Source organism: Berghia stephanieae, chromosome 10 (assembly GCF_034508935.2).
Source record: "Berghia stephanieae isolate SIO BIC M18660-M18661 chromosome 10, UCSD_Bste_1.3, whole genome shotgun sequence".
In the NCBI taxonomy this organism is placed as follows: Eukaryota; Metazoa; Mollusca; class Gastropoda; order Nudibranchia; family Aeolidiidae; genus Berghia; species Berghia stephanieae.
This window is the reverse complement of record NC_088369.1, coordinates 45,273,190-45,296,130: the sequence shown is the minus strand read 5'-3', so window position 1 is coordinate 45,296,130 and position 22,941 is coordinate 45,273,190. Positions and strand designations below refer to the sequence as shown.

The window sequence follows — 22,941 nt, the reverse complement described above, 5'->3', positions numbered from 1 at the left end:
AAATACTCTCAAATCAACTCAAAATACTGTCCATTAAATCAATATCAAATCAAGCCCATAATTGTGTATTTTCAGATCTAATAACCTAATTTTCATGGGCTCATTGTTGTAATGGAAATACTCTCAAATCAACTCAAAATACTGTCCATTAAATCAATATCAAATCAAACCCATAATTGTGTATTTTCAGATCTAATAACCTAATTTTCATGGGCTCATTGTTGTCATGGAAATACTCTGAAATCAACTCAAAATACTGTCCATTAAATCAATATCAAATCAAGCCCATAATTGTGTATTTTCAGATCTAATAACCTAATTTTTATGGGCTCATTGTTGTCATGGAAATACTCTCAAATCAACTCAAAATACTGTCCATTAAATCAATATCAAATCAAACCCATAATTGTGTATTTTCAGATCTAATAACCTAATTTTCATGGGCTCATTGTTGTCATGGAAATACTCTCAAATCAACTCAAAATACTGTCCATTAAATCAATATCAAATCAAGCCCATAATTGTGTATTTTCAGATCTAATAACCTAATTTTCATGGGCTCATTGTTGTCATGGAAATACTCTCAAATCAACTCAAAATACTGTGCATTAAATCAATATCAAATCAAACCCATAATTGTGTATTTTCAGATCTAATAACCTAATTTTCATGGGCTTATTGTTGTCATGGAAATACTCTCAAATCAACTCAAAATACTGTCCATTAAATCAATATCAAATCAAGCCCATAATTGTGTTTGATTATCAGACCTGATACATGTGCATGTTGACCTCAGCTTTATTAATTGTATTAAAATATAACTCATATAACTCAGTAAAATCAATATTCTCATCCCTTGAGTAAGCATGCGTATTTTCTTTTTAATTGGCAAAACAATCTATAATTATTAGAGTTTATCAGTAAAATAAAGTGCAATAAGAAATTGAAGTGTCCTCTACGTCCAAAAACATGCTAAAAATAAAATATGATATTCTGGGAGCAAATAATGTAGTTGAATACCCGACTTTTAAATAAAAAAAATAAAAAACCAAAATGATAACCTAATAAAACCTGTAACTTTAAGATAATATAATAAATAATAACATTGTTCATTGATCTACAAATTATATTTCTTCACAGTCTCTTCCAAAGGAAGACTGGAATTAACTAGACATCAGTCGCAGTGCAGAACCGCAAATTCAAACTCAGTGACTTTGTGTGGCTATGTGAGTCTTGTGGTATGACACTCACATTCGGATTGGAAGGTCCTGGGTTTGAGCCTCGCTCGGTGCATAGTTGAGTCCTTGGAAAAGGCTCTTTACTCACATTCTCTCACCGTACTAAATTGTAAAATGAGTACCTGGCCATTAACAGCGTTGTCTCTGTCTGAAAAAATTGTAAAATCACTAACAGGCGTCATGTCCCATCCTACATGTTAAGTGTTGCTGTTGGCCAGGGACACCTTGTAAAACACTTTGAGCACATTTAGTGAATACTGCGCTATATAAAAGCTCAATAAATTTTTTTTAGTGTACGAAGCAAAGTAGAAATAGTGCAGGAGGGATATTGGAAATCACAGATAATGAAGACCAGATGTAAGGTGATTTTATTTTTAGCATAAATTACATAATAAAACATGAAATCTTTATATAAAATTTACCGCATTATTCCTTCACTCTACATTTTCCCAGTTTATAATCTTTTATTCCTCATATTCACCTATTGTTCTTTTACCATACCCCCCCCCCCCTTCCCCCCTTTTCTTTTTGTTCAAATAATTTCTACTCCTCATAATGCATCAAGTTGGTTGAATATGTGCATTTGGTTTTAATTTATTACAATAATATGTAAAAAGAGCAGTGCCAACCATTATGCATAACAGCTAAAAAATAAAGTTCTGGAAATAAAAAATAAAAAAGAAAAGTAACCTATAGAAAAAAAAAAACAATAAAATCCCCAATTTGGTAACCGTGATAAAAACAATAAATTAAAAAAAAAAAAGAAAACTTACCTTAACGCCAGTAGTGGTTGTGTTGGAGGTATATTGGAAATCACAGATGATGAAGGCCAGAAGGTAAGTGGACATCTTGGGGGTTTTGTCATAAACATCGGCCACGTATTCAATGCCGTCTTCTGTCCTGATAGAAGATATATATTTTTTAAATGATGGGTATGTTGAAGATTAACTCTCTCCTTACCAGCCATTTTCAGGATTTTCCCCAAAGCTTCCAAACCAACTAACACAAAAATAGATTTTTTATCACTCAAACATAATCAGTAAAATTCTTGCAATGCATAATTTCTGTAGCAAAACATGCTCTACAACACGCTGTTCATTTTCTTTAAATTTCGTGATGTACAAAATAACTTTGATTAAGAAAAATGTTGGTTGTATCATAACGAATGTGACGATTTTCCTATAGTTGGCAAGGAGAGGGTTGAAATGTCGGTTGTATCATAACGAATGTGACGATTGTCCTATAGTTGGTAAGGAGAGGGTTAAAATGTCGGTTGTATCATAACGAATGTGACGATTGTCCTATAGTTGGTAAGGACAGGGTTAATATGAGATCAGCTTTTGAACCAGAGTAATGTGAAAGCTGGTGGAAGAAGGGTTTTGAACCCGAAATGTTCGGTTGACAACTTATTTGGCAATCTTTTGCTGATAGATTCATTTTACGCTGTTCAACAAACAATATATGCCTTGCAACTGCGGAAAAAAAATCCAGCGGATATCATTCCTAAAGAACGATCACACTCAGAATTGGTCAGTTTAACCATTTTTGGAATAAATGAACGAAGGTGTCAACAACAAAAAATGAAAAGCTTTGATTATGAACAAGTTTTCGGAACACAATGGTAAAATTGTGGCATAAAATTGTACGGTCCGGCTCATCATTGGGAGATTTTAAGAATTTTCTTCAAAATGGATGTGTGCCACCTGGGAGCGATATAATGTAGACAATCAAGACTGACCACTAACGTGTATCGAGACTGACCACTAATGTGTATCGAGACTGACCACTAACGTGTATCGAGACTGACCACTAATGTGTATCGAGACTGACCACTAACGTGTATCGAGACTGACCACTAACGTGTATCAAGACTGACCACTAACGTGTATCGTGTATCGAGACTGACCACTAATGTGTACCAAGACTGACCACTAATATGTATCGAGACTGACCACTAATGTGTATCGAGACTGACCACTAACGTGTATCGAGACTGACCACTAACGTGTATCATGTATCGAGACTGACCACTAACGTGTATCGAGACTGACCACTAATGTGTATCGAGACTGACCATTAACGTGTATCGAGACTGACCATAACGTGTATCAAGACTGACCACTAATGTGTATCGAGACTGACCATTAACGTGTATCGAGACTGACCACTAACGTGTATCGAGACTGACCACTAACGTGTATCAAGACTGACCACTAACGTGTATCGAGTTCTGACCACTAACGTGTATCGAGACTGACCACTAATGTGTATCGAGACTGACCACTAATGTGTATCGAGACTGACCACTAACGTGTATCGAGACTGACCACTAACGTGTATCGAGACTGACCACTAATGTGTATCGAGACTGACCACTAATGTGTATCGAGACTGACCCCTAATGTGTATCGAGACTGACCACTAACGTGTATCAAGACTGACCACTAACGTGTATCGAGACTGACCACCTGACCACTAACGTGTATCGAGACTGACCACTAACATGTATCGAGACTGACCACTAACGTGTATCGAGACTGACCACTAACGTGTATCGAGACTGACCACTAACGTGTATCGAGACTGACCACTAACGTGTATCAAGACTGACCACTAATGTGTATCGAGTCAATTGTTACTCACTGATGAAGTTTCCTGCCATTAGTTTTTCATTAACAGTTCATAAGGTGAAAATATTCACTTTATGTGGTGGGACAGAACTTTTGGAACATGGTATAGTTCTTCAGGGCCATATCATGGCCGGAATTTAATTTATCCCAGAGTTCATAGTCTTAAAAAGAAAACATCAATTGCTTGCTACCCTTTGGATAAGATGCTAGTCCATCAAAAGTAGTTTCCAAAAGATCTAACAGACCCAGCTACCCAATCGCTCTTGAATGGATCAGGTGGGGGTGGGGTGGGGGTTGTCAGAAAAAAATATCTCAACCATCTCAGATCAAGCCCTGTCCCTTTGCGCGTGAAGTGAGTGCTCTACCAACTGAGCTATCAGGACCCCCTTGCAAAACATAATAAAATACAATAACTATCCTACCATGTTTGGGAGCTGTCAATGATGGGTGTGTTGGAGATGGAGATCAGATCAGACTTTCGGACCAGAGTAATGTTGAAAGTGGCCTTGATGGCGGGCTCATCAAAACAAGGGAAAGCTTTCCTGGCACTGGTGGGCTGGAACTGGGTGGTGGCCAAGTAGCTAGAAAGGATATCAGTAAAAAAAGTGAAATTAAATGAGATTAAAGTCACGTTTTTAAAGAAGAAAATAAAATTTAAAATAAAACAAAAATAAAACAAAACAAAAATAAATAAATAAATAAATAAAAAGTTGAAAGCGACTACAGTTTTCCACAAAGAAAAAAATAAAGGACCGTCTGGATAAAATAGGATTAATTAATACAGATCACTCCGCTTATACGCTACACATTCCAGAAAAACTGAATATTTTCTATATAATCGCTCTGCTTAATCGCGCACCTTCTCCGCTTAATCACTACATCTTGATTCCATCTTGATTTGAGAAAAATATCTAAAAAATACAATTTAATAAAGTAATGAAAATCCGTTTCACATTGAACAAGATCGGCACGTTAATGTCGTATAACTGCTCATGGTTCTACTCCTGTTCCCAATTTTGAAGGGCTTATAGATACATGTGTGCAAATGACATAAGAGAGAGAGAGAGAGAGAGAGAGAGAGAGAGAGAGAGAGAGAGAGAGACACACACAGAAAGAGAGGGAGGAAGAGAGGGGAAATACAGAAAGAGAGGGAGGAAGAGAGGGGAAAAAGAGAGAGAGGGGGGGGGGGGGGGCAGATAAAAAAATAGAGAGAGAGAGATAGAAAGAGAGAGACAGGGGGAGGGAAGAGGGTAAAAGAGAGAGAAAGAGGAGAGAGAGAGGGAGGGGAGAACATTGAGAGAGAATGAAAGAAAGAAGGAAAGCGGGCATAAAGAAATAAAAGCAAAGAAAAAGAGAGCGAGAAAGAGAGAGAGAGAGTGAGAGAGAGAGAGTGAGAGAGAGAGAGAGAGAGAGAGAGAGAGAGAGAGAGTATCGCCGATCGCGCCCGATTCCGAAACAAATTTTGCGCAGCAATTTTTACGGCTATCTTTAATGCACTTATCATGCAAATAAATCATTTCATGCACCAGATTGCATATCTAGTGACACTTCTTTCCGCAGACTTTTTTTAAAACCTGTCTTTTGGTGACCTCACTATGGGATAATGACGTGACCCCGACATTTCGCGAGGAATAAATCATGAAAATTTACGAAATAATAGAGAGGTGGGCCTTTGGCCTACCAACCTCCGCTGCACGTCCAACTCGCCTTGAGCAAGCGGGTCCCTAATCAGGCTTTTGAGCGCGGTGTCCGCAAGGCGTACCGTACGATTTTGGACTCGCTACCTGCGGAGGAGTCGGACTGGACGGCCCCGTTCAGTCCCCGAGAAGTGGGTGCAGCCATTAGCGAAGTGAAGAACGGCAAAGCAGCTGGGATAGATGGTGTATATCCCGATATGGTGACGCATCTGGGCCCCAGGGCACGGGCCTGGCTAGCAGAGGCAATGTCTGACATCCTTGCAAACGGAAAGCTTCCACAAGTGTGGAAGCATGCGAAGATAGTTGCCATCCTGAAGCCAGGGAAGCCGGCGAAGGAGGCAGACAGTTACAGACCCATATCGCTGCTGAGCTGTCTTTACAAACTGTTGGAGCGTGTTCTATTAAACCGATGGGGGCCGGTCCTAGACGCTGCCCTGCCACCTGAGCAGGCAGGCTTCAGGGAAGGGAGGTGCACCACGGAGCAGGTCATTGCCCTTACAGAGCATATTGAGCACGGGTTCGAGAGAAAACAGCAAACAGGTGCTGTGTTTATAGACCTATCAGCGGCGTACGATACGGTCTGGTGCGATGGGTTAATGCTCAAACTTGCAAAAATCATAAGGTGCAAAAAGACCCTGAAGTTGTTCTCTTCGATCTTAGGGGAAAGGCAATTCCACGTCGCGCTGGGAGACGCCACGAGCAAAGTTAGGAAATTGAAGAATGGGGTCCCTCAGGGGTCGGTACTTGCGCCAATGTTGTTTAACGTTTACATTAGCGATATGCCGAACACTTCCTCCCTGAGGCTGGGATACGCAGACGACTGGGCACTCGTTACTCAGAGTAAAGTGTGGACCCGTCTCGAGAGCGTACTCAGCGAGGACGTCACCAGACTCAAATCCTACTTTGAGAAGTGGTACCTGAAGATGAACACTTCAAAAACCGTGGCCACTGCATTTCACTTATGCAGTGGTTGGCACACCCGTAAACTGAATGTCCTAGTCGGGGACCAGCCACTCCCATATGAGCCGCGTCCAAAATACCTAGGGGTGACGCTGGATCGCAGCCTTACCTATCGGGTTCATCTCGAAGGGGTTGCCCGGAAGATAGAGAAGCGGAATAGTCTTCTGAGGAAGCTGGCGGGATCGACTTGGGGCGCTAGCCAAGCGCTCCTGAGAACATCCGCCCTGGCACTATGCTATTCCACCGCGAGTATTGCGCTCCAGTGTGGGGTAGAAGCAGAAACGTTGAGAAGGTGGATGTAAAACTTCGCAAGTCGATGCACATAGTGTCGGGAACGCTAGCAACAACCCCTAGAGAATGGGGCCCGGTGATGGCAGCGATCCAGCCCCCCGATGTCCGGAGAGAGACCATTACGGGAAACTGGCTGAGTAAGATCAAAGAGAGAGGGAATGGGGATACCCCTCTCATGCGCATAATGAACGGTGCCCCCGTTTCGAGCCGAAATAAGTCCCGGCAACCCTTGTACGCAGAATCCCTGACTACGGACAGAGCTGCACATACGAGATGGAAGTCGGTTTGGACGAATTCAATCCCTCGTGGGGGCGGGGACCTACACTCCTCTAAGCTTGGTGAGAAGTTGCCAGGCTTTGATACCAGTAAGAGGAGACACTGGGTAGCTGCGAATCGGCTTCGGTCGAGGAGCTGCCTAACGGCCGGTGCGTTACATCAGTGGGGTCTAACTTCCTGTCCTTTATGTCCACGCTGTGGGCAAGAACCCGAAACGGCAGAGCATCTAGTCGAAAGGTGTGTTGTGACGATGCTACCGGGCGGGTTCGCGACGGTGCACGAATGCGGACCGGACTTTGCTGATTGGGTCGATCGTCATAACATAATAGTGTGAACCATAAGAAGCTGCTGCCTTGAGCATGCATTCACGTAAAATATAAAGATTTTTTAAAAAAATCTACCTCTGTTTCAAAAACTAGCATCTTTCACCTTTCTAAGAAACATTTTGATTTTTCAGAACTTTAGTTCGTTAAAAAATACCGGCCAATCTGACCCGTTGAGTCGAATGAAAACGAAATATTGTTGTTTACACGGTTCAAAGGAAATGCCGTAAATAAGCTTTCATGGACTTCCTGTGTTGTTTTTACAGTGTCACGTGACCGTTTTGAGAAATTTGACGTCTGCTGCAAATAATTAGACCGGTGGGGGGTAGATATTTTCGTTGGAGCAGAAAAAAAGTGAGTATTATTTCTTGTACTTGTAGAGAGGCCTGGGGTCCAACAGCAGTCAAGTTGATTGAATAAAAGAAAAAAAAAGCCTTTTTTATCCGCCGCCACCACCACCGTGAGAGTGGAGAGGGGGGGGGTTGCATGATGAAGCCGAAAGGGAGACGTGTCGCTTGGTGACCTTGGGGTGACGTAGAGCATGTCAACGATGCTGGCAGATGTTCTTAACCCCTTAACAGCGAAGCAAATTTTTTGCTTTCAGATAATAGTTTGCTTTTATCTTTATTATTGTTAACGGAGAATACAGCGTTTCCACCAAGAGAGCAGTCAGACTCGGACTTCAATTGTCTATAATCGTTTTGCCGTTACTTGTCTTTTGATGAAAGAAGATTTGGTGTTAGGTCGAAGATCGAATTTCGCCGCTAAAGGTTGAATTGCTACTGGGTTTGCCCCCCCCCCCCCCCCCCCCCCCTCTCCTTTTTTTTCTTCTTTTGATTTTCAACTTAGTATTGTTGATTGCTATTTCCTTTTTTATGATTAGCAAGTGCCGTAGGAGTCTCACAGGATGCAGGAGTACTGCAATTAACCCTTTGCCAGTGATACTGATTTTTTTTGGTTTTCAAATAAAAGTCTTCATTTATATTATTTTTTTAACGCAGAAAAAAAAAAAAAAACGTTTCCACCATAAGAGCAGTAAGAATATTGATAAAAAGCGCTTTGAGCACGTTGGGTGGATATTGCCCTATATAACAGCTCAGATTTTTAAATTGTAATTTGTTTTTTATCTTTTGATGAAAACGGTAAGATTTTATTTTTGGTCCAAGTAAGATTGATATTCGCCCTTAAAAGGTTAAGTTGTTTTGTTTTTTCAGTTTTTTTTTGTTTTGTTTTTCGAATGCGGATACGCTGCTTCTTCCTTTCCCCCCCCCCCCCCCCCCCCCCCCCCACTGGCAAGCTATCGCTGTACTTACCCGCATGGCTTGCACACACAAAAGGATACATCTAGGTCACAAAACCTTACATCCAGGTCACAAAATCAGACAACTAGGCCACACATCAAGACATCTCTGTTTCGTTTGTTCCAAGATAGCAAAACAAACCAGACGTCTTGGAGTTCGAAAGAGCTTTCCATAAAATATTTGGTATTTGCAAGACCCCCAGAAACCAATTCCCTATACAGATCTTGTGCACGGTTACTTATGACCTTGATTTCTTTCGTACCCACCCCCAAAATCCCACTTATTGTGTGTTATAGGCAGAACATAATAAATAGCTGGGCTGCCACATGCGTGACTAAATTGGCCAAAGAAAGAATCTATACTTTGGCATTAGACACCCATTACCTGATGTCTTGGTTTTTAATCCTAGCATAGTGAGAGAGAAAAACAAAACAATCATACATGTATCTGCAAACAGCAGAACGTTTTCATTTTACATTGAGATGGGAAGGGGAAGGGATAACACTATGACAAGAGAGAGAGAGAGAGAGAGAGAGAGAGAGAGAGAGAGAGAGAGAGAGAGAGAGAGAGAGAGAAGGGAGGGAGAGAGAGAGAGAGAGAGAGAGGGTGGGCGGGGGAATGGGGGGATAGTAAGGGGGAATGGGAAAAGATGAAAGAAACAATGGGTTGCCTGATGACGTAGATCAAAGGATTGATACAGCGGTGTTCACGGAGCGTACTTCGTGAAATTTTAACCTTTTACAGTGACACTGATTTTTTTCTGCAGATTGCTTATGCGGAATAAATCGTTTCACCAAGAGAGCAGAAGTAAGAGTATATTAAGACTCGGGCTTCAATTAAACTATAAATCCCAAAGCTTGTCTTTTAATGATAACATTAAGACTAAGATCTGGAGTTTGGGGAGTGTAAGATCGAATCTCGCCATTAATGGTTAAAATTGTTTTGATTTAAAAAAAAATAACTCACACACACACACGCACGCACACACACACACACACACACACACACACACACATACTTGTATGGCATGACTTGTCAGGACCATAATTTCACACATGACTTGTGGGTACCTCTATTTCCAGTGGGTTTAGGAAACATACAATACGTTGTATTGGTGGACAAAACAGCCGTCTATGATGGCAGGTGTCGTTTTTTAGAATACGTCAAATAACAAAGGTTTGACTAGAGTATGTTTGGGCCTCACTTTACACCATCATTGTAGGGACATTGTGTAGTCATTGTGAGGACTTGATGAGACAGGGCATTACTAGTGGGGACTCACTTGGTGTGTAAACTGTGCACATTTATTGCAAGGACCTGTGTAAACTGTGGCCATTACTTGCAGGGACCTTTGATGTGTCTACAGTAGACATTACTTCTAAGGACCTTGAGAGTTTAAACTGTGGCCATTACTTGCAGGGACCTTTGATGTGTGTCTACAGTAGACATTACTTCTAGGGACCTTTGGGAGTTTAAAATGTGGCCATTACTAGCAGGAACCTTTGATGTGTGTCTACAGTAGACATTACTTCTAAGGACCTTGAGAATTAGATGCCCATCTATACGGAAAAGAATGTAAAAACAAAAGAAGAAATAGGACATTAAGATAGATCGGGATACTCCAAACAAAAATGTTCCTAACCTTAGGCTGTACCCGACTTGCATTACTATTGGCATATCATTTTTCTAGTCACTATGTCTGTATCAGAATGAAATGCAACCAAACATTCACTGCTCAGTAGATGATATCAGAACAATTCTGTCTTCATGAGGCTTTGAAATGATGACACTACAGGCCAGGTATCTACCAACTAAACTACCATATGGATCCTGATGTCAGATAACAATCTATCTTGTACACATTCGAATCATGTAGAACTGACCAAGTGAAAGTTCTCCCTCAATGCCAAGGGTAGGGTTCTGAACATTGACATATAATCATAAGGAGTATAAAGGGTGTTCAGTGGAATCCAGTCAAATCATCAAGACGGAAAAAATATGTTGATTTTAAATGAGGTTTGTTTATTCATAATCATAGCCAAATAATAATGCCAAATAATGATTAATAAAGATTTGAAGTTGATTCTGGGGAAATTTTAAAATTATCTTATTAAATACAGTGGAAACTCCCAATAACGACATTCTCTGGATAACGACACAAATCTCTAGTCCCTAATCTTATACTTAAATTATGTTCGTAGTGAAAATAAAAACTCTGGATAGCGACATACTCCCAATAAAGACATAATCTTCCAGTCCCAAGCGATGTCGTTATTGGGAGTTTCCACTGTATATACCATGATAATTATCAGAAAAGAGTGAAAAGAGCCATACTATAACTGAGGGAAATATTGAATTCCAATCTTAATTAATTTCAAACGAAAGTCCTATGAGAGCAGGAAGACTCAAAAATTAGTAAGAGTATACATCTTGCTCTCTGAGGTGTAAGAAGGGATGACAAAAATTACTTTTTGCATTATTGATGGGATGCTGCTAGTCTATGCCACATAACTTTTCTGGACGTGTCTTAGTATTCAACGATGGTACCCATTTTTTTCTGGATAGAGAGGGCAGAAACAAAGACAGCTCTCATTGAAGCTAAATTCGGGTCCTAATGAATAGACAGTGCTCTACCGTTTGAGATGCTCGAACCCATATAACGAAAATACAACAAGAAATAGTCCATTCTTGACGATAAAGAAGCATAAACAATTTTTATACATAATGATGATATATGTGGCGGAAAAAACAAAACTTAATAAACTAACAGTGGTTTGAATTGTGTGTTCAAGAGCGCAAGCAAAAACATCTGAGGTGAGACCCTGAAAACCAAAGGAACAGATAGGTAATTTGCTAGCGCACCAGGGCGTATTTTTACAAACACATTAATCATTATTAAACAATTGGTAAAATTGACTCCATTTTAGCAAGTCAATGCATCTAATGTTTTATTGAATAAAATGGTATGCCAGAACGGGGAATGAAAATGTGACTTCTCAATAGTTTGATTAAGCCTAGATCTTAACTCGTCTAATAAGCAAAGATAATGACGTGGAAAAAGATAGAATCACAAAACATCACTTTATACAAGTTAACAAATGTCAAAATAGGAATGTTGGTCTAATTAACAGAAATGATTTTGATAACTATTCTGCAAATTGTTTTGGTTTAAGGACTATTTGGCTAAAATCACTTTCAGTTCATTGATACGAGTATAACGAGACAAAATAAAAAGTAATTTTGAATACTTTTGTGTTCATCTGGTTTTGACATTTTCCACAATATAATGGTCAGAGATAACATTATTATCATCAACAACAAATTGTCCTGTAATTGGACATATTATTATCAGTATCATTATTGAAAAAAAAATATGTTCATGTTTTCATATTGATTTTAAGTTGATGTCAAAAACAACATAGTATTGAAATTTTTATAAAGAGAGAGAGAGCGAGAAAGAAAAGAGAACGAGAGAGAGAGGAGGTCGGAGGAAAAAGTACTGATCACAAATTGCATAAGGTACCAATTAATTGAATTAACAACAAATGTCTGTACATCAAGGCGACAACAAGATAATGCTTAGTTTATGTACTACCGTGCATACAATAACATAGGGAACAAATTTCTATACAAATTTCTTTTTTCTAGTTTGAACATTTTTTATGTAATATTTGATTTGTCTCCAGGGTCTGTTTGCTAAGATTGGAGAATTTCTCATAGCATTTTCAATGTTTGCTTTGCCAGGCAATCTTTCTAAAAAGAAAAAATTCCCTAATTCCTTTTCAACAGCTTTTCTTTCTTCCTCAGACCACCCTTTCCTTTCTTTATTCACTACTCTGTTTGTGATTTTCTTTGATTTATGAGATTCTCTAACAGTATCAGCCTCCTGACAGTTTTCAGTGTATGGCATTATCGTCGTACTATCAGGGGTCATGCTGCTACATCCTGTGTCACCGCCTTGAACGCAGTCGTCAAGGTCATCCTCATCAGCACTTAATTCCTCTCCATCAATTGCTTCGTCTTCAGCAAATTCCAGCTCGTCTAGATTCTTTCCCTTACACTTGTCAATTTTTCCTTTCTCCAGTTGCAAGAGAATCTTACTAACTTTAGCAAGTTGCATCGTGTCCTCTGGAAGACGATAGTATTCTTTATGAACAGACTTGTCATGCCCCATGAAGGCAGCCAATGCTTCCAGTTCATTCTCCTACAAATCAAGCAGCTGACATATTGTTCCAATATGTTTTCTAAGTGCTGTAGATGTCAATAAGTCTGGCAAATTTCCTGAGAACATCTGAAGTTCTAAGTACATTTTCACCTTCACCGATAGCACCAAAAACATATGGGTTATTGTTAGCAAGCCCACTGGATTGTCTGAAATCGAGGAGCAAGTCAATACTATCCTTGTGAGATTTGGGTAGAAGAACTGGCACTCGTCTCCCTCGCTTTCCTCTAATTTCTACCCTTTCGAGTTGTTTGGCTAAGTTTCTTTCAAACTTACTCAAACTCTGCAGGATTTCCCCTTGTAGAGATTTTCCTGAAGCCAATCCATTCTGATAGTTTTCAATTTTCATTCTCTGCATCTCACCGCCTCTTCGTCTGTTAAAAAGAACCACCTGTGCTAGAGCAATCTCAGCTAAATTTCTCCACGTATTTGGGTTTGGGTGTTCACGCAATTGTGTTATTGCATCTGTTAACTTGGATTTAATGAAACAATATAAAAGCTGCACATCTTTTGCTAAAGGTAGTCTTCTTGCTGTGTTAAATCTTCTTTTGTGAAGAGTGTGCAGAGCTCTCGATGATATTTGATGTGACCAGTCAGAAGAATAAAGTTTGGTAAATGCTTCAGCCTGTTTCTCTAATAGAGTATCTCCTGATTGCAAAGCCTCTGATTTCAAAATGTCTGCACAGGCTTTTAAGGAATGGCCTAACTTTAAAGCAAGTGAAGGTATTTCATAAATTCCAGTGATGCAATTGTACTTTGCTAAAACTTTGACAACTTTGACAACAGTTGAAAATAACAGGGGGTCAATGCACTGTGTAATATTTTCAATTTCACATTCGTTTTTCATTTCATTCAAAAAACGGCCAATTTCTCTCATTTTTTGTTTTATGTACTGGTATTGATGTGGCTGGTCTAAAAATTTAGAAAAAAGATTTTTCCCATACTGCAAAATGACACTGTCATGGCGACAAAGGAGGGAGATCCTATCGGAACTCATTGTGTTTAAAATCTTTTCTTCAAAATCACTATTATCGTCTTCCTGTTTACTTGAAAGTAAAAGAAAATTTGTATTTTTCTTTGAGCTTTTGGTTTCATTATTGAAGGCAGCACATTTTTTCTTGTGACGCCATAAATCCTTCCTTAGAAAAAGTCCAAAACATTTTTCACAGGTTGTAAAAGCCTCTAAGTTGTCAGTTATTGGTTGCCTTCTAGCCGGAATCAAAAAACCTTTTTTTGCATCTATCACTGTTTTGTTGTGTTTAAAATCCCCACGATGAAGCAATAACTGCAATTCCCTCTTTCTGTCCTTGGTACCTACTTTATGGGCTAAAGCTTTTGCCACTTCAATTTCCCCACTATGTACACTTTCTAAATGCCTAGCCATTTTAGCATAAAGTCTACCACAATACAAACAAGAATGTCGTTTGTCCCATTTTCTTTTACCCCCCGATCCTCCTGGCACCATTTTCTGCACAGTCATGTCATCTGCTTTCTGTGGAAGGTCAGCCTCCTGATCATCGAGCTGTGGGAGAGGGATAATGACAGACTCACTACCACTTTCTACCTCACTCTCTGCAACACAAACTAGACTTGCAGTTGTAGGACTTCTTTGGTGTTCATTGGGGTCTGAAAATGCAAAAATAAAAAACATGACTTCACTTGCTGTTGTGCAATTCAAAGTACTTATGCATACCATGTAGACCCCAAGTGTGTCGCAATAGCCGAGCGGATAAGCCATTGCACTGTGATATGGGAGATCTGGGTTCGAGTCCCACTTTTGGCACTGCAATTGAACCTTGGGAGAGGTTATTTGCACACACTGCCGCTGCTCTTACAACGACATATGGTTCACGGAAAACCAAAAAATCATTTCCCCTTCTCGGGGTGAAATATTTCACCAAAAAAAAGTGCTGTCTCAATTTTGTAGGTTAACATGACTGGTTACAACTGACTCATTTGGATAGAATAGTAGACTATCTCAAGGCATTAAAAAAAAATCATTCTTCTCTTCATAAAACAATTTGGTAATAACCATGCAATACAACTAATGCTCAAGGCCATACATCTGTGTGACATGTGGGATTGCACCAGTGTTGTCACAGTATAAAATGAGTTACAAACAGGTTTCAAGGGATCAAAGTACGTACTATTATGGGTAAATTAGAGTATATTCCTGCTTATTGTATTTGGATTTTAAATCTAAAGCATCACAGGTTCTTATTTACCTTTGTCATCAGCATCCTCAGGATCGCTGTCTGTTTTGCAGCTAGAAGAACTCTCTCCTGAGCTTTCAGGGACATATTCGTCTTCACTGTCCATTTCTGAAATAAGATTGTAAGAGGGAATGATGCTTGCTTGTATCTTCAAAACAGTTTGTTGGGTTTAATTTTCAGGTTTTTAAGACATTTTTAACACAAAAAAGATATCAATTATCTAACATAATGTACAAGATTCTTCTAACTCAATACAGTGGGCACCGGATTCAACGAGGTCGCATTCAACGAGAAGTCGGATTCAACGAGGGATTCAGAAATCCCCGATTCCCGGCCCTATATTTTCTTAGTAAATAAAAACGCATCCAACGAGCATCCTAGCTCCTAAAGTCGCATTCAACGAGGTCATTTAGGCCAGACCATTGGCTTCAGGCCAGAGCAATGCTACCCACAGAGTGGCACAACTTTCATTTGAACGTCACTGTTTGCTTGCCTCCACAAAACGAACGTCTCATGTTGTCCAATGTGTAGTGCGTGGTTTACAGTAGTACGATGCTACTCAGCCGTGTGTCGTGTAGAATTTTATCTGGTAGGTATTCCTATGTGTAAGGCAAGAGGTGAGTCGGTCATAGACAACATGTAGTCCCTCTATGGAGTGGGTTGGTAGAAATTGTGAGGCGAGGAGAGGATGGGTAGGTGTATTTACTTCGATGAATGAGGAGATGCTGGCAGCAGACATGTGACGTGTAGTGCCATGGTTAGGTCATGCGCAGCTAAGATTTCATCACACAGACTTAGTGTTAATTGTGATGGTCTCAGTTTTGTATGAATAAAGGACAAGGGCTAATCTTATTAATAAAATACATGCATTGAAATGCAAAATTTTTTTTTTTTTAAATATGTAAATAAATAAAATTTTAAAATGAAAAGAAACAACCCCAGAAGAATCCCGGTGCCGTAATGTGCTCGTCAAGGAAGCTAAATCATAAATCTAACTTTTTCATACTGATTCATTATTTATATTCCTTGTTTAGGACAAAGTCGCATTCAACAAGAGGTCGCATTCAACGAGGTCAGGGGCCCTGTCCCAAAGACCTCGTTGAATGCGACTTCCACTGTAAACAAATTGATACTCAAATTTGTGATATTTTAGTTAATTGTCCAATGCGTCATTCACTATTCCCCAAACAGCAACATTTTTAAAACGGAACATGATGTATCGCATATTTCTTCTGAAGACAGAATTAATTCGGCATTGTATTTGTATCTTTTCTATTTCACTAAAAACACCTCATCACAGGTTATTTACCTTTGTCATCAGTATCCTCTGGATCGCTGTCTGTTTTGCAGCTAGAAGCACTCTCTCTTGGGCCTTCGGGGACATATTCGTCTTCACTGTCCTTTTCTGAAATGACCATGAAAAGTATATATCAAAACGTGTGCAAAATTGAAATGAAGTTTCTCTTTACTCCAGAGAAGCAAACATCAGATATATTGTAGATGTAATTCTCTAACCATATAGTCTGGTTATGTCTTTGAAAACTAACTTGGTTAGAGAATTAAATCAAGGAGATGAAAGTACAATAATCAAAACTCTTTTCTATAACTGACCCCCACCATCTTCATTTATGTTACAGACTAAATGAAAGAGCAATGCCATCATTCTAAACTCAATATTGTGAGAGGCAGAGGAAGAGAGAGAGAAAGAGAAAAAGAGAGAGATAAAAAGATTATTTCATTTCAAAATGCAGTATCTAAAAGAAAGGATATGATTTCTATGATAAGATTATCAACAATAATTTTTCATCTTTGTTGCAGAGCACTGCTGGTTGTTTGGCCTGGCAGTGAACTTTCTCATTAATGAGGGGAAAATAAGATATTTTTGGCTCACTCTATGACAACCCAGCTGGATTGTCCAAAGTTAATTAAGAACCGATGGAAAGTTGTTAGTGATAGACTATATGAAATGTAATAGTAATACACATTATTAGAAACCAAAATGAGCTACTATTAGGCCTGTAATGACTTACTTTCTTTTTCTTATCTTTAATGTGAGTAAACAGGCATTCAAATACGTAACTCCTTAAAGGACTTCATGCCAATAAGACCAGAGCCTAACCCTGTAGCTCGGAGCTGACTAGTAGCAATTTCTTGTTACGCTTTGGATAGGACACTGGTCTTTTGAAAAGTACTTTACACCCATTTCCAATAGGTCTAATGATATCCAGCTACCCACTTTCTGCTGGATAGGTAGGGGGATTGGAAAAAATTCTAATGTCTTTTTTGCCTGAACCTGGAATCAAACCCGGGATATCTGTGTGATAGGCCACAACTCTATCAACTGATCTCAAGGGACCCTCAATTGAGCATTTGAATGCCATGTAAAAGTTGACAAGCATTCAAGAGGTAATAATATTCCTTTTGGTTTGAGTGGTTAGAAAAGCAAAATGAAAATGATAAAATCAAACTTACTGCAATTACTGCCTATTTCTTCAGGAATTTGTCCACCACGACGAGGAGGCCTTAAGTTCGCACATCTCTGATTCTGGAACAGAAAATATATTAGAATAGAGGATTAGAAGTAGACTTATGCAGCTATATATATGTGCATTCCAATCTGGCATCTCTCAAATGGCTCTACCCAGACTGACAGTCAACCAAAAAAAAAAAGGTACATTGTTACACAAACATAATACTATCATCTGCATTTTTTGCTAAATAGGAGCCTAAAATTTGCCAAAAATAACGTCAAAATGTGCCAAAAGTGCCAAAATTTGCCAAAAAATTGCGGGGCAGAGTTAGACGTGATATGATATTTAACCCCTAAACTCCCCATAATCCTTGAAAAATGTATGAAAATTAAATGGTTTCCAATTTTTTCCAACTTTACTTTTAGATAAAATGGTGTTTCAAATGAAATCTATTGCCCGTTATATCCTGACAAATAATATCATTAATTCCAGCTAAAAGTGAAAAAGAAATCACAAGAAAACGTTTTTTCAGAAGAAAAAAAATGTCAAAAATCGGAAAATTTGCCAAACTTTGCCAATTTTGTGAAATTTGCGGAAGGGCCCGGAATTTGCGGCCGCAAAATATGCAGATGACAGATAATAGCATTAAACTATGAGCATACTTAAGAACGACAACTCAGAGCAAAAAAGGATCTTGTTTTAAACTAAAGCATAAACCTAGCCGAGTCATCTCAGCCAATTAGAAAAGGCTTCGGTCATAATACATATTCCATGAATCAAACAAAGCAGGTCTTTGAATAGATAATTATTAATTAATCAATGACTAGAAAACTATGTAACCTTCATATCATTAACAATGTAGTTACCTCAGTCTTGTCTTTTGCTTTCTTTATCATCCCAGAATCGGAAAGTAAAGAAAAAACTTCATTTGCAGTTTTCAACGGTTTCTGAAAAAAAGAAACAATACAAATACATAAACTTTTATCAAAGAAAAAAAAATGTAGTGAGTGGTTGACTTTAGCCATGTAAAAAACATTTATTATACTCCAATTTGGAGGCTTGCATTTTAAAAACTCATCCCTCGTCAATTACAACAGTGGCAATTACAAATAAGTAAACCAACTAAGTAACCAGAAGAAATTAAAAACACATAGATCAGCAGATGAATCATAAATGATTCAAAGTCTACGTAGCCAAGAACTGTCAGTGTCTTAGTCTTAGTGTAGGCTACCCAGCCTACTGCAGACTGCATAGGAATTGTTAATTTTTTTTTCTTTTGATATTAGGGTTTGCAACAAGTAAAGGCATGTTTTAGAAGGTACTTTGATACCTGCATGACTCAAAAATGGGCACCTGAAATAGGGCCTGTGGCTGTGACCTTATTTTTTATTTTTTGATAGCTTCTTCTTTCTTTCTTATTTATAAATATGGATTTTCACGATGTTTGTGTCACATGCAGCTAGGCTTAGAAACTTGACAGGCCAGTCAGCGCCGATCACAAGTCTGACGTCATGGGGGATTTCCTTGGCTGCTGGAAATGTCAAGTTCGCGACCAGCGTGTCCAAGATTTCGAGCGTGTCCTTTCAGACTGGGGATTTCATTCGGCATCGTGTGTAGTTTGTGTGTGTGTGTGCATGACTTTTTTCGTTTTCTTTTCAAAACGGGGCCTGATAGATATGGATGCCAAGTTGGATTATTGAAACCCAAAGTTCCCGTATTTTTTTTATTTGTCGCCTCTTGCTTTTCGTTTTATACTAGGAGTTTGTGTATACTTCTTCACCTGAGTCGCACCGCAACTATTATTTTATACAGCTGCCATTTTTGGAATTTTCATTAAAAGGCAGCAGTTGTGACGCTTAGTTGCGACTGAATCGTATCGTTCTTGCGGCTGTTTTCAAAACTGCTTTTTCACACCATTTCATAAAGAAGCAGGAGTGAGTCGCAACACAACTATTACTTTTTATACAGCTGCCATTTTTGGAATTTTCAATAAAAGCGCAGCAGTTGTGATTTTTTTTGACAACGGCTTCCTTTTACGGCTTTAATTTCACATAACCGCATCTGACTATAGTCATTCTCCCGACACGCTTTTTTTTTGCTGTATATGAAAATAGTAAAAATAGCAGCTATAAAAGGAGAGATTGTTGCGATCCGATGGCGTAATTGTAAAGCAACTCCTGCTTTATTGGGAAATGGTGTGAAAAAAGCAGCTTTGAAAACAACTGCAGGAACGATGTGACTCACTCGCGACTAAGTATCATAACTGCTGCGCTTTTATTGAAAATTCAAAAAATGGCAGCTGTGTGCAAGTAATTGTTGCGGTGCGATTCACTCCTGCTTTTTAGTGAAATGGTGTGAAAAAATCAGCGTTGAAAACAGCCGCAAGAACGATATGACTGTCGCAACTAAGCATCACAACTACTGCCTTTTTAGTGAAAATTCCAAAAATGGCAGCTGTATAAAAATTATAGTTGCGATGCAACTCATGTGCTATTTAACGGCTTAGTCGTATCACAACTGCTACTCTTTATGTGAAAATGGCGCAAACAGCAGCTATAAAAAGCAGCATTTGCGATGCTACCTGGGCACGCCTTCGCATCGCGAAATGGATCTTCTCTAAAATCGCTGTCAACCCCCGCACTCCCCCCCCCCCCCCCCCCCCTCAAATCACCAAGTTTTCATCATTTGACAATGAAATTGCGAAAATTGCAACACAAGAGTGATATTAAATCCGACCAAATTAATTGTGCGTGAAGATTTTTTTTTACATATCAGAATTGTGAAACTTGGCATTAAAATCGCCAATTTGTCCTATATGGCAGGAAACCATTACATGTCATTACACACGTCATTAGTCATTACCATAGCACACATAGGTTTCGCTAAGGTCATTACACTACACATCTCACTCAACTGCCTTCATGTGCCACGAGTGAGAGGCGCCGGGTGAATGGGGTACCCCATAATATGTCTGTGAATTAGCATTGCCTCTGTCGGGGGGGATTCCATGGCATCCCATGACGTCACACAGAAATTAAGCAGCCAATCAGCAACGATCAAATATTGCGATCAGCGCTGATTGGCCTGTCAAGTTTCTACGCCTAGCTGCATGTGTTTGTGTCATTGTATTTAGTTTGCAATCAGTAGTCCATTGGTGTATGTTTTGTATAAATTGTAAGTGATTGAATAATAGCATTGAGGATGAAACAGGAATATTTCAATTGATAACTGAGGTCAATTATAAAGCTTGTCCCTTTTTATTAATTATTAACATCATGACACTAAACTTAAAAATCTTATTCGATGATGTATCATAAATGTCATGTCCCAATTTCATCCGGCATCAGAAATCAGACCATCCCTGCAGCAAGCATGCATACCCCTGACGCCATTCATTCTTTCCTATATTTCATTACAATGTGACGGAAATAGATAAAAGTGGAGAATGCACACGATTTTTTTAGTGATACTGAAACTGATATTGATGTTAATGTAAATCGAATTTCGAGAAATTTAAGATAGGTACCAGATTTTGTTTTTGTACTAACTTTATTTCTACAGCATGGAATTTAAGTGGTATCACTGTTCTTGTGTTGCAATACCTTTCCAATGACATATGTCTTGGTCTTGATTAATTTTGAATTATTTTTTTTTGTCAAGTTCAAAGTCCGGTAGCACTGCTCACTGCACTGATGTGGGGAGAGAAATATCGACCCAAGAACATTGTGAATTGACTGGGAACCGCAACACTGCGATATTACTATTACCTGAATTTAAACTCTAAAAATAATAATAAGAGAAGGCAGCCCTCATTGCTAAGAATTTAACGCGGAAATCTTAACAATCGCCGATGCCGATAGCATAGCCATAGCGCAGAGCTCTAACTCTAGGCTGATGAAGTCGTAATTTAGTGATTTGTTTAGTTAGATTGGTAAGAGTAAGAATCCAAAAAATAATTTTAAGAGATCCGATCCCGAACAATTAAAACTAGACTTGCTTTTTATCCATATCAATAACTAATTAAAAGTGGGAAAAAAATATTTCTTACCCCTTTTTTACGTTGAAAAGTCCACATCTTCGCCTGTCAGTACAGTGTCAGCCGAGCGCAGCCATTGCAGACAAAAACTTCCGGTTGGCGTCTACCGTTTCAAACTCTTTTTCAGAAGAGCGGTACAAGACGCACACCAACGCAATTCAATATTTTCACACACCGTAAATTGTGTAAAATCCACACACACGTTTCAAGTAAAACGTCATTATGGGGACTTCGATGAAATTTGGTGAAATGGTTCAGGGCGTCAAAATGATGGTTTTAAACCAATACCATTATGGGGACCCGAGTGTAAGGCCCCACAATGACAAGGGGTCCTCAGAACGTTGGTGTGTAACCAGGTATTGGTCCCCATAAGTAATGCCATACAAGAACACACACACACACACACACGAGCGCGTGCGGTCACGACAGCGAGGACCATCTATTGCTTGTGTTGCAACGGTAAACCAGTTTACGTGTACGTAGATCCTGAGGCTAGATGCCCCGTTACAGTGTACGTAGGCACTCCCAAAAAAAAAAAAAAAAAAAAGAAAGAGACACACACACACACTCACACACATACACACACTCACACACACACACACACACGCACACACACACATACAAACACACACACACACACACACGCAGTCTCGCAGCCGCTACGAACTAATTTTGCACACCAATTTTTACTGCACTAATGCACCAAATTGCATACCTATCTAGGGACACTAAAAAACCTGGGGCGGCACCTTGATAACAGAAACGAAACCCACACGATTTCGCGAGGAATGAATCATGAAAACAATTAGGATATAATTTCAACACAACTTTTGAAATTCATCAAGGATTGTCCATTACCGAATGTTTTTTTGATAGAAAACAAATGCATCTTCAAATCTAAACTGCTTTTGACGGTAAGCGGTAAGTTTTTTATTTATTTTTCTGTCCAAACGAATGATTTGTCCTGGTATAGAAGCTAGAGAGGTGGGCCTTTAGCCTACCAACCTCCGCTGCACGTCCAACTCGCCTTGAGCATGCATTCACGTAAAATATAAAGATTTTTTTTAAAAACCTACCTCTGTTTCAAAAACTAGCATCTTTCACCTTTCTAAGAAACATTTTGATTTTTCAGAACTTTAGTTCGTTAAAAAAATACCGGCCAATCTGACCCGTTGAGTCGAATGAAAACGAAATTTTGTTGTTTACACGGTTCAAAGGAAATGCCGTAAATAAGCTTTCATGGACTTCCTGTGTTGTTTTTACAGTGTCACGTGACCGTTTTG

At 39.1% G+C, this 22,941-nt stretch overlaps 2 protein-coding genes across 6 annotated transcripts in view; both read right to left on the bottom strand.

Annotated features, from left to right (window-relative positions):
• LOC144955865 (aminopeptidase N-like) overlaps positions 1–22,941 on the bottom strand; it is an 87,998-nt gene that overhangs the window by 29,629 nt on the left and 35,428 nt on the right. For all 4 annotated transcript variants that reach the window (XM_078886089.1, XM_078886086.1, XM_078886087.1 and 1 more), the window contains exons 6-7: positions 4,291–4,449; positions 2,012–2,138 (exon numbers count right to left, since the gene is read on the bottom strand). In XM_078886089.1, the coding sequence (XP_078742215.1) occupies positions 2,012–2,138; positions 4,291–4,449 (286 nt within the window). The remainder of the gene's footprint in view (positions 1–2,011; positions 2,139–4,290; positions 4,450–22,941) is intronic.
• LOC144955866 (uncharacterized) lies at positions 12,961–21,802 on the bottom strand. 2 transcript variants are annotated; one of them, XM_078886092.1, is made up of 6 exons: positions 21,671–21,802; positions 18,489–18,569; positions 17,624–17,696; positions 16,461–16,556; positions 15,164–15,259; positions 12,961–14,564 (listed from the first exon to the last, which is right to left on the bottom strand). In XM_078886092.1, exons 1-6 carry the CDS (start codon positions 21,695–21,697, stop codon positions 12,961–12,963), a joined length of 1,977 nt encoding a protein of 658 aa, XP_078742218.1. In that variant the 5' UTR covers positions 21,698–21,802. The 2 variants fall into 2 exon arrangements, with proteins under 2 accessions (XP_078742218.1, XP_078742217.1); XM_078886091.1 differs by lacking the exon at positions 21,671–21,802 and having other exon boundaries at positions 18,489–18,726.